This window comes from Antedon mediterranea, chromosome 11 (assembly GCF_964355755.1).
Source record: "Antedon mediterranea chromosome 11, ecAntMedi1.1, whole genome shotgun sequence".
In the NCBI taxonomy this organism is placed as follows: domain Eukaryota; kingdom Metazoa; phylum Echinodermata; class Crinoidea; order Comatulida; family Antedonidae; genus Antedon; species Antedon mediterranea.
The window spans coordinates 6565135-6578637 of record NC_092680.1 but is presented as its reverse complement, the minus strand read 5'-3'; the positions used below and the strand labels follow the sequence as shown (position 1 = coordinate 6578637).

At 30.7% G+C, this 13503-nt stretch overlaps 1 protein-coding gene across 6 annotated transcripts in view; it reads right to left on the bottom strand.

Annotated features, from left to right (window-relative positions):
- Nucleotides 1-2777: 2777 nt before the first annotated feature.
- Nucleotides 2778-13503, bottom strand: part of LOC140062269 (sugar transporter SWEET1-like) — a 37269-nt gene continuing 26543 nt past the window's right edge. For 5 of the 6 annotated variants that reach the window (XM_072108405.1, XM_072108404.1, XM_072108407.1 and 2 more), the window contains 2 exons: nt 12325-12444; nt 2778-3195 (listed from right to left, as the gene is read on the bottom strand). In XM_072108405.1, coding sequence (XP_071964506.1) covers nt 3103-3195; nt 12325-12444 — 213 coding nt within the window. In that variant the 3' untranslated portion in view covers nt 2778-3102. Of the gene's footprint in view, nt 3196-11725; nt 12277-12324; nt 12445-13503 lie in introns of those variants that run through there. The other variant, XM_072108408.1, reaches the window with a different exon arrangement.

Genomic DNA, 13503 nt, shown 5'->3' with positions numbered 1-13503 from the left:
CTATTACAGGTTGCAGCACGTCATTATTTGCTGGTTATGGGAAGAGGTCATACTAGAAATCATTTGTAACGCATCCACTCCTTGTAAATGGAATTGATTAAGATTAAGACTTTCCACGTACAGTGTACACTAAAGTTTAATATTGCCAAATATATGGTACTCTTGAGCAGAACTGTATAATAACAGACTACTCTTTGGTGCTACCTCCATCTAGACTCAGTGACCATATACCATTAACACTAGTGATATATATTTCCCTTAAATATTAAGTATTTCACTTCACTCAATAAATATTTAAGTACCTGTATTTCTACTTCGGGAAACACTTAAAATTAAAAAAACTCGCCTATGGTGAATACAGACATCATAGAACCTAAACATACGAGCCAACTATCAGGCAGAGCTATCAGTAGGCCTATGTGGCCTAAATGAATCGGGTCGTTTGGAAGCCCCTAACCCAGTAGTCAGTTTGGAACTTGTTACATGTGTATGTAAACTAAAGAGCCAGATGAAGTTGTTACAGAAAGCATGCATATGTGGTTGTGATTCAATCGTTTGCCGTTACCCAGATGGCTAGTAGGCATTATATATCAGTGCTTGAAGGAATACCCACCTCAGAGCGTTACCTCCTTCCATCCCAGAAAAATTTCGAATATTGGCATGTGCCCATGCCGCCCATTACTCCCAACCCACAAACCCTCTGTGACCGTTTTTAAATGAAATTTAAGACATTCCAGTAGGCCTCCAATTTCGGTTATTTTGATACTCTAGGACTCATCCTCTCCATTCCTTGAACACCTTCCAGGAGTGACTCAAAAAGTTTAAAATCTTCCCAGTACAATTCTGGTCTTTTTGACACCACACTATAACCATCAGCTCCAGGCTATCATGAAAATTATATTTATTTCAATTATTAATACCGATAATTAACAGGTATGTGCTCTATTTGACCTTATGACCTTGAAAATGACCTTTAAACTTGTAAGTTGAAAAATTGATGAACTTCAGCATCTACAGCAATATGTCAATAATGATCAAATAATGGTTACATTTCTTTTAATTAGCTTATATGTTGTTGAAAACAGCTTAAACCTCTATTTTACCATATTTGACCTTATAACCTTGAAAATGACCTTTGACCTGAAATTTGAGAGCGGCATCCACCCCTATCTTTTTTGTCATCCCATAAGGGATATATTCCACATGGTTGCCTGCTATTAACAGAAAATGCCCCCCATGATGAAAAAGCTCACATTGGCCGCCCTACTATTAGTTAGAGGAAGGCAAAAGATGTCGGTAACACAAACTAGTCACAAATACATCAACTGTACAAAGACATAGTCCAAAGGTGTACAAAAGTAGAAACTTATCATTCATTACAGGAAATGAACTGCAGTACAGTGCTAAATAACACCACCCAGAGAAATAATGTTTTTATTGTGAAGCGCCCTCTATATTTACCCAAGATCAGGAGAATACTTGCACTATAATTTAATAGCATAGTAACATAATAAATATATTATGTTAAAACAGGGAGTTGTGAAATAAGTTATTTTACAACAACTCCCTGGTTAAAACAAAGACAATATTTAAAAGTTCATCTGAACAAAAGAAATTTAGGATATATTATTTTGGGCTAGCATTTTTTAAGCCAATTTTAGATTTACCATTGATTGTTTTTTTTAAAAAGTTGCTGAAATTTTGTTAACATTTTCTCAGTAGTGTTTTTCTGTTCAATGGCAGTGACAAATTGGATATTGCAATTACTTTACTGAATTCAATTGCAATTAATAACTGCCTAATTTGTTTTAAAAAGTCTGGTGATAAATATTATAGGACATATTTATTAGAATCATGCACAGCGTAATCTATTGACTATAAATTCAGTAATGTTACTATACTACATAGTTACCGACTTAAAGCGGTACTTTATCCAGATATATATGGCCAGTTATCTGGGAGATAATTCACTGATTAACATGTATCATAAAGAGAGCGCGGAAATTTGTGCTGAATAACCCGTTTTGTGAGTCGCTATGAATGGCTATATATGTTAGTACTTAATGTGTAGTAATCTTGGGAATTGAAGACCGATTGAAACAACATTTCAAAAAGATAAAAGACTATCAGAAAATGGCTAACTACTGGAAATCATATTGCCAGGAGATACAAGTGCTTATTGCTTGAATTCTTCTTGATAGAGAGATAAAACAAATTCTCTAAGGGACATGATTCAACACAATCTACTAGAAGGAAAGTCTCTACCTGGCCTAGTTCTTAAATTGCTTAAGCACCATTCGACTTTATAGATATACAGAAGGATCTAACCTGCCAAACTTACATGAAAGATCTTAAATTGAATGTTAAACACACTTTATAACTTTATTAATGTCATTTAAACAAAACCAATTTGCTGAAGGGAATACAATAATAATGTGCAATACCACTCAATGTAGGAAATCATTTGTCCACAACTCTATTCATGTTTCCAACACAACATTCCAAAGATAGTTTGTTTACTTGTTTACTACTGTATATAGTTTTAATGTATTGTATTGATATTTTTAATGTTTTATATATTGTATGTGTTTTTAAGCATCAAGGAAAACCAATTTCATGTTCACCTTGTTGTGTTCATGACAATAAAGATTTATCTTATCTTATCTTATCTTATAATTTGTAAAACACCAATTGAATGAACGGTTAAATATGAGAAAACATAAAACAGTAATAAAAAGGCAACATTTTGTGATTCCAAATTTATATGTTTTACTATCATTATATTTTCATCATTTTAAGTATTCAAAATTACACCACAAGGGACAATGTTAAAATTATTTTTTAAAAATCAGCATGTAGCCTAAAACTCTTGAAACGGATCAAGTGTCATGTGTGTAATAACATGTGATTTCTCTACAAATATTGGCACATGTACTTATGTGGACACCTTATTTTTTGTTCAGATCTCATCCCATGTTAAATTATAGAAAACCAACTTAAATTTTGGCACATAAAGATAACCTTAAATAAACTGATAAAATGTTAAGATCATTCTTGCATATTTTAGTGAAGTACTGATATTCCTGTTGACATGAACGACATTTATTCAGTCTTTTCGGCTGATTTCTTTGGTGGGTATATCACAACAAACACAAGCTGTATCATACTAGAAACCATACCGGAGATACTAGGAATCTACAAATACAAAGAGGAATTTATTATAAAACAATTTTACAGTGAGATTATAATTGAAATGTAAAATTAAAACAAGGCTGCTACTGTTACTACAAGTCATTTGATTATACTAACGGTCTTCTATTTATCATATTTTAATGTATGGTGTTAAGGGCCTTTCACACCTGCTCCGGCACGGTTCCGGTCCGGCGACGGCAAATCCAATCGAACGTCAATGTTTCGTTTTTACGCGGCTACGCGCATATCGATTGGTGCTTGGCCGCGTGGAGCGTCGTGAAAACAAAACATTGGCGTTCGATTCGCCGGACCGGAACCGTGCCGGAACAGGTGTGAAAGGCCCTTTAAGGTTTGGATGGACACGTACAGTTAAGGCAATACAGATTAGTTTTCATTTCATTTCATTTATTTCGTCTCACATAATTATAACAAAAAATAACAAACAATAGAGAGAGACAGGATTCCCTAAAGCGAACTAAATCAAACTATCAAGTGGGTCTCCAAAATCATCATCATTATATTATCAAAACATAAGTAAGTACAAAATCTTATTTTTAGTCTACTAGTGATTATTTTCAAATTAAATTATATAACTATAATAAAGTACTTCATTTTAAAGATACTGCAAAGAGGAGGTATATTTGGAGTACATACATTTTAGAAGAACCATGGCATATAATAAAACTTGTATTGAAACAGGTGAGTATTATACTATTGTATCAACTAATAAAACGCCTTTGATTAGAGGAGTGTCTTATTTGCATCCATTTCCATTGACCTTTTAGTCAACAATCTTTCAAGCACAAGATATCACCGTCTTTGAGCAATTTTTCTTTGTCTTCCTTGTCTATTACTGTACCATATTTACATATATTTATCATTTTGATAACAAAAAGGATTGGCCTAAGATTCTTTAAATAATTTGATGAGGATTAACTAACTTTGTGGCAAGATTATTCATAGAATTTGATGTCAAATGACAAATGTTTCATTAGTTGAAATATAGCTGTTTCTACAGTGTCGTCCAGGTAAATGTTCCTGCATAAAAAAAGTGGTGGTATATACTCTATTGTAAATACATATATTTACTCTACTACAATACAATTTGACGGTATGTGAACACGTTTTCTGTTTTGTGATGTTGATATGTTCAAAATGTGTCAATTATGAATATTTTATTAAGAATAAATTGACTATAAATTTAAGAGTGTGTTTGTCACGTAATAATCATGGACAGTTCATGGTTGTAAGTGATATTCAATTATAAAATTTTGCAGCCTTTAAAATATATTTCATAACACAACTACATTATGCTAAACTTAATTATTTAACAAACAATGTATAGGTATAACACCAGAGTTGTAAATTGAAACAATTTTAATAATTCCCTAAGTTAACATCGAATATGAAAAAAAACATGTCTTACACTTATCAAGGACATAAACTTTAAAACAACCTTGTAATGTAATATCAATCTCAATTAATTTATAATATAACCTACAGCAACTTAACTGTATTGTATATAATATTTTTTTCCTTTCTTGTTTATATAATTTTTGTCTGATGAAACATCTTTATGAAAAAGAAAACAAGTCAAGTAATATTTTCTTTTGTCCATTTATACTGTATACTGTATTTTGTTTACATTTATGTAGTTAAGAACTGAACCACTTTGGAAATCAGTACATTGTATTGAAAGTGTATTTCAGAATAAAAAAAGATTAAATAAATAAATAAATAAATAGTTAATTGACTATGGTCAAGTGTGTCTAATGTATAAATACACAAAATATTGATGTGATTCTACTAGAAAATTAAATTATTTTGTTTTTTTGTAAATTCATATGTGATTGACTTAAATCTAAAATGGAAAGCTGTTATATGATGAATGTTTTCACAGTGGGTTCCACAATTGTTATTTACAAAGACTATAAATCTGTATATTTCTTTTGGTTTCTACTGCTTATTCCTCTTTGTCTCGACTGAAACGTGTTTTTTTTCTCCTTCAAGAAACAGTCTGTAGTGTGCAATAAATAAAACTTTATTTATCTATCTATCTATATTTTATCTGTCAACTAATATATATGTGCACCTAAATTACCCAGTAATATATGGGAAATTAATTTATAAACGGCTAAGATGAGGAAATCGGTGAGAATGAAAAGATTTATAAAAAAATTAATTTTCCTTTAGCCTATTGCCATTTCTATACTGTATCTAAATACCAGACCATCATGATAGAATGGTTGATGAAATCACTGAAATCACAGAGGTGAAATATGAATCTAAAAGCAAATTACTGGACATAAAATATTAAGATATGTGTTTGGGTTAACTTGTTATTCTTGAGTTGCATTGAATAAAAGACATATGTAAACTATTCAAATAAGAGTAAATGGAAAAGCATTTAAATCCAGCTTAAAATGTCCACACAGTATGTACAAACAAATGCTTCGCTCATAGTTGGCGTAACAAAGTCTCTTGAAGCTAATAGATTAAATTAATAAGCTTAGTTTATTTATGTCCAAACTTTTTTCAAGTTATGTAAGCTGCCAATATTTCAAAAGACTGAGATCATTTCAGGTTATTATCTTTGCACTGAAAAGATCAAAGACCTATTACTTATTATATTGTATTAATGCATTTTTAGATACAACTTTGATGGGTTTTACAATATAATATTCACATCAATATGGAATATTCAATTATTTTGCAGCTAATAATACCATCATCAAATTCTAAACAAAATCCTTGGAGTAATATTATCAAAGCTTAGTTTGTATTGCATGTAATCATAATGTTGAAAGTTCACAAATACTACTATTTATATGCCTGGCATAGAAATAATCTATATAAAATATTGTTTATTACTGTGCAAAATGAATAAACATTGAATTTTGATGTGATTATCTGGAAGTCGTATGTGTTTTTTAAATTTAAAATTGAGGTTTGATTGCTTCTTTCTAAAAGCCAACTCTTTCAAGATAGACAAGATATACTATGTCATTTACAGTATAACAATTTTTATGTTTTCACAGGGAAGAGTTAAATTAAATTTACTCTTCCCTGGTTTTCATGTCACCATCAGCATAATCTTCTTCTTTACTGTACAGGCCTTGTTTGAGTAAAGTCACATGCATATATGTTGAGATAATACACTAGATAATTACTCATTATAAGGTGACTGACATGCAACAGACTACTCATTTAGATAATGTAGTACCAAACCGATGCAATTCTCTAATGCCATTTTATTATGAAAGTACCTGATGACATGCTTGATGGTATACAAATAATGAATGTTTATTGAGTTGGTGTGAGAATAAGTTGATATCTTTCAATAAAATATTCGTTATTTATTAGTCGCATACAACGCGACTCTACAGCTCACTATGTCGGTCGGTTGGTCAGTCAAAACACTAACTTGAGCACATGACTGCAGCCATGTATATGGCCTTGTTATTACCGCCTTGTTACCTCCTTACTATCTGATTGGTTTATTTAATTGTTCTATTGCACATCCAGCTATAAACATAAAGGCTTGGCATGAAACCAACCTTTTAGTGTGCTCTTCAATAACAGTTTTACTACACAGTCAAAATCAAAGTTTTTAAACATTTTTAAAAAACTCATTATTTATTATGCTTCTCTAAAATATTCAATTAATCAAATACAAAGGCTAGGCTAAATGAAATTTGGTGCAGAATATATAGGAATTCGGAATGAAATTTTTAATCAAATATACTTATGTTTGCAATTTTAATTGCAACTGAATATAATTTCGTCTACAGAGGAATGGTAAACAAATTGTCTCTTTTTGATTTATTAAAATACTCATTTAAAGTTCACAAAACATGCAATATATAATACAGTATAAACAATATAACAAAGAATAATAGAGAAATAGGTTAGGTTGTTGTACTCTATTAACAGTTCAAACGGCAACATTGAAATATATATATTTTTTTCTAAATTCCTAATAGATATCATGCAACTGCATCAATTAGACATTGCTTATTTATGTTTCTTCTGAGTTCTAATAAAGTATCAAAAGTCAATTTAAGTCAAAACCAATTTGCTTATCTCCTCAGTATTTATTTATTTATAGAAGAACATCTCTGAAATGTAGTAATTTGGAAAACTAATGCTAAAAAACAATCTCTTGAGATTCTGTGACCATTTTGACAAAGGTTAGAAACAAGCCTGTAAACTCATGGGGCGCGACATTTTTTCAAAAGGCATCACTCATCTTATTTTACAGAATGGTTGATGACTTGGTGACGTCACGTTATACCGAACAGCTGAACTACAATGACTATATTGAGTGAGTGGCCGAACGGTTAAGACAGTGGAATGGTAATTACGTAGCAATAACATCGGCAAGGGTTCGAGGCATACCCGCAGGGAGTTATAAAGTGTACAGATCTAGCTCATGTGCACTTCAAAGAACCTAGTACATCTTTCGAGACGATTAGGGGGTAGTCCGGTGTCCTGGTACATCACAGCCACTTCTCCTGACTAGCCACGCTGGGAGACAAGTCTGTGACTGAAGATATTGCCCAATAAAATAAATAATAACAAAGACTAGATTTTCCCAAGCCACTGTATATCCTTGGTCCCAGAGACATGAGAGCTTCAACTATAAATCTAAAAGCATGGATGTATGCCTTAAATGTATCCTTGATTGATTTTGTTTTTATATTATTTAATTTATAGTTAATTATATGGACAATTATTTATTCATTATTCAATCAATGAACTGTAAAAATCAGAACATTTTAATTAATTGATTTTTAATTTTATTTCCACATGAAATATTGTATATTTTGGAATGTTTTCTGCAATCACTAGCATGAATTTAACATTCCAAAGTAACACAGTATGCTGTAAATTTAGTATCTGGTTAAATTTATATCTTTTACTAACATAAAATTCAGTTCATTGGCTTTAAATTAGAACTACAAAAGTTCCGCATTTTATAAATAACCAGAGTATTTTTCGGCATACGGCTGAAAAAGTGAGTTTAAAGAAATTTTAATGCTGATTAAAAACTGGCAAATTGGAGAACATTTTGTAAAATTTATAGGATGTATACTATCAAGAAAAAAACAATATTTATTATAACACACCAGAGTCTCCTATTATAATTTAATGGTTCTATTACACAGCAGCTTGATGTAAAAATCGGGTGAATAAAAAAAAAAATTATATTGCTCAATCTGGACTCAAAATTGGAGAAAGTGTAGCCAGGTCGGCTTCTTTAAACAAATAGAGATGAAAATTATGCAATGGGCTGAAAATGATGACTCAATCGAATACTACATACATGTGAAGGTAGAGATTGCTGCTGGCTTACGATTTCCAAACTATGACCCGCACCCAAACATTTTTTACTGCCTAAATTAGGATAAAATGTCCCAGCCGAGACGTCCAAAGCATGCTCATGGCCTGAAATTTATTTTTTACGTTGTTGTGGCCTACACAAATTTTATGTGCAATAAAATAGAGAGAAAAAATGTTGAAGCTAACTATGTAGTACAGGTAAATCTCCTATACTTTCACTGAACCCTCTTAAACATTACTTGACGTTGATTATAGACAGTGTGGTTTATCTGTTAAATCTGCATTTTCCAAGTAAACCTACAACATTTAAGAAGTAATGTTGATGAAAAACATGTTACAAATATTTAAATTTATCACTACATTTGTATTGAAAGTGAATTTTCTTGTCCCATGCAAGATCACAAAGAAAAAAAACCAAATCATAAAACATTTCAGAAATAAAGAATAACTTTTTGTATATAATATAAAGTTAACTACAGTTTGAAATTTAAAATCCTTTTAGATTTTTGCTAATGCTAAAAGAGGATTTGTCATTCTTAAGATTGTCATTCAGTTTTCCTATATTTGTGTAACACACAGAACAATGACCAAATAAAACCACATGCAATGATCCATTGCAAGCACACGTCCCACTATTGGGCATCTCACCTCAATTACTAATATTCAAAAAAGAATTCCTCAAGGCGGTTCTCCTTAAAATATCTTGAAATTTTTCCCCAAAAGATCTATTTAATGCGAGTGGAATAGTAAATAACGATACTAACATCGCCCAAAGCCTGTTCATCATGCAATATGTCAAAGAATCAATCATCAATCTTATATCTGACATTAATTTCTCATGTTCTAAATATCAATGATGATCACTCGTGCAAAGTTAAACCTCTCAACAATTCTATTTATAGCTTTACAAAGAAATGAGAAAGCTAAAAACATTTCATCATTAAACCTTATAGTAAATTCCTATTTATCACTTTATGCCGTACTCGACCGTAGAATGTCCACTGAACTTAAGACATATATCAAATTATATTACTTGTAAAAATAAATTAAAATTCAAAGAAAAATAAATGAAATTCTAAATATTTTCATGGAAAATTATTGATAATTTTAAATATTTAATAAAATTGTTTTCATTTCTTATTTCTTACACATACAATAGAAAGCAACTTGTAGGATGAATAAATAAATAAAAGAAATGAGTGAAGTACTTCGCAAAATTTATCAGCGGAGAAAACTATATTCGGAGACTTGCACTGATGAAGGGCTAGTGTTGCCCGAAAGCTCTGCTAACTTTTCTGGCTGTTTTACTTCTCGTTTTGATTTAGCTTTTCGCTTTTATTTTGTATCTCCATTGAGATCCAGCCACTGATACCCACAGCATTGTCATTTTTTCAGTAATTTGCCTTTGGATTCGGAGACATATACATATATATAAATTTAATCTATAACTGTGACAGAGTGTTCTAGATGGCATATGATAAATAAATGCTGATTCAAAATAAGCGGGCCTTCGAGTTGTTAATGAAGGCTTGTCTGACCATTCCAACATTATCTAGAACTTGTTTGAATAACGTGTTCGTATTTCTACGACGCTTCGAGCGTTTGTCATCTTGGAAGAATACAGTAGCTTTTTCTTCATCCGATCATTATCGGATCTAATCAGATGTGCAGCATAATTTAATGTTAAAAGAATACAGAGGGCGTGCTATTTAATATCTCATAATGGAAGATACAGGTAAGTCAGATTTCAATATAATAAGCTTTTGTGATATGTCTAATATATCAATTTTCCTGAAAATCAATAGGCATGTTCTGTAATTATTAAAACCAAAACATTCAGAACGATAACTTAAAAATTGTGGAAGCTATCGTGCTAACAAACAACCAAAGCACGTACTATACTTGCCAGGTAATAATTTTATAATTTATCATGCTTTAAGTCTCATTTAAGGCTTATGTAGTGGAGTTGAAAGAGGCACTAGCTCAGGATTGAACCCTGAACTTCAATCATTATTAACCACCAATGTATCCACTACTACACTATACTGTAAAGATAAACAGTATAGTTCTTATGACAAACCAGTTAAATATACTTTAAAATTGCATTAAAATTATAAAAACAATTAAACATAGTTAACTATGCTCTAAACGCTGATATTATAGAATTATAAAACAGTGAACTCAAGAAGTGAGCTCAAATCCAAAACAACATTTCACTGAAACATATTAACTTAATTCGGTGCAGCGATTGAAGCAGACGTAAATCACAAACTCTGTGAAAAGTTCAATCAAAACCAGATAAAAGTGATAATACTAATGAATCTTAATGTTAACATGGAGGTATAAAAATATACCTCCATGATGTTAATAACCTTTGATATGTCACATGTCTCTTCAACACTTCAGTTCAATATCTTAATAATAGTATAGCATTCGTCCTTACAAAATCTTTTTACAACATTGACTGATTTATTTTTCATTAGGGAATACGTTTAATGATTATATATTTGTTTTTGCAGCAATTCTGAAAAACTAAAGTCAATTTAGTATAGCATTTTCTTTTCAATGATTCTGAAGATTGTGTAGTATTATACACACCTCATTTTATGCTTGTAGTCTTTTTTTTTTTGTGAAGAAGTAGTTTTAATTAGTAGGAATTATATGGATTTGCTTAGAATTTTCATAAAATCATTTTTTAATTGACTATACAGTCACAAAAGACTGGTGTGTACCCTGCAACATTGCTGGGTCAACTCCAGCCTTCGAAGGCACACGCTAAATCCATACGGACAGCCAATAAAAATAATTAATAAGAGAGTATATAAATAAAGACGTCACTGGAACTTCAGGTTTTTTAAATACCCTTTGTGCTGAAGCCGCACATGTTTTTAAATATGTATCTTCGCAATGTAAAATTCTTGAAACATAACACAAATAAACAAACAAATTTGAAAACAGGAACGAACTTTAATTGTTGCAGGTTCAGTTTCCAAGATCTTAATTGATTATCAATATTAATATTTTTACCAATACTTTATAGAAATTAAATCAGTGTATACAGTAATGTATTTTGTTTAAAAGTTGGTTTTAATTTGAATTGGAATTATGATACTTACATAGATAGTTAAGCAATGCGAAGACAGTAGAAATGATATATTTTGCTTTAGCCTTCAGCTGTGTGCAATGACTATACCTGTCATTAAGTAAATGACACTTAATGAATAGCTCATTTATAAGGGGGATTTACTATGACTCTGAGGACTATATGCTACTGTCATCCACAATTTATGGTAATTGATAATGTTGCAAGAAACACAGCCGCATGAATATCTAATATATAACCCCTAAATTGTGTTATTTAAAGACTAAAACTGCTATAAAGTATTGAATTTAAACTGGGTATGATATTTGAAATTTTTGCATTAATAAAGTGTAAAATATAATGTTCATAGAAGGAGTCAGTATTACTGGTTTTAATGTTGGAGTTGATGTGGAAAACATAGACTAAAAAAAAGACTGAGTAATATTAATAATATTACTTTAATTAGCTGAGAACATTAATACAGTACCGTACACAGCTTTGTAGAATAACACCCTGAGGGCGAGACAAGCCTCCGTGTAAAAATCAAATATTAATGATTTTAAAAACTATAGTGATGTTAGTGGCCTAATGGACGTTGATACAGAGAGATCAATGTTCGTTAGTGTGGAGTAAGTAGATTTTCCATGCTATAATCTCATCTGTTGGAAATAAAACAAATGAATAAATAATGTTGTTTAAAATCTTACCAATATATACACATCATTAACAACAAAACCATAGAGAAGCCATAAGATTGACGTTACTAACATAGCAATTGTGAATGGTAATGCTACTCCATGACTTGACTTGGTTTTAACTACATCAATCTACAAAATAAAAAAAGGAAAACTTATTTTCACTCATTCAAAACCTAATCAATTAAAATGTCTTCCTTGTGTGTATCTCAAAATTTAACAATTAATATTGTGTGAAGAATCACAAAAACATGACAAATATAAATTTTTTTAATACAGTTATTGATTACATTTACTTTCCAAGCCAATGAAATGAATACATAAGTACTGTATATGGGATTGGTTGGCTAAGCCATATTGTAAGGTAACTTTCCATGCATTGTGTTTTGATTCTATACAGGTTTTGAAAGATCTTTGGCAACTACTGTAAAACCAGGGAGTTGCTATTTTACAACTCCCTGGTAAAACTTTGAAAAAAAAGCCGATGGAATTCTTTTCAAGATTACTTTTGTAAGCTGAAGAGGGAACTTTGTTTGAAATGAATGCTGTGAATTGCTACTACAATAATACTATTTTTGAGACATTCGATGTCAATTTTACATATTTGCCAAAGAAAGCAGAAGAGAAAAATACAAGATATAGGATCAAACCACCATTTGAAAAACAATAAATTGTAGAATAAGGATTGATTGTTGAGATAATTAAGGGTTGTAGGTTATTAAACATTAACATACATTTCTATTCCCATGACATTTATGAATCTTGTCAAAAATCCATATTGATTGTTGGTTTTAGTAAATTATGTATAGTGTTTAAAGTCTTATGAATGGTGTATAAGTAAACCTTAGCAAACTTACGCCATCGAGAGATAATAATAAAGGGTTTTAGTATCTGGAAACAGAAATTATATTTAATGTTAAGTGTGCAAATCTCAGTATGAAAATTATATTCATAGAATTAGAATCAACATTGTAAATCACACAGCGGCCATCAAAATTAGTAATTAAAGTGACGGGTCGAATCTCTCAAAGAAAGAAAATGGACAAACAATTCTACTAATATGAACTGTTACATTTTACGTGACAATGAACTAGAACAGTGTCCTCGTTTTTGATAAATTAAATTTATGTAAATATCAATAGCTTTTATTTTTCAAAGTAGGAACATATCTTACAATTAGAATAGGGAATA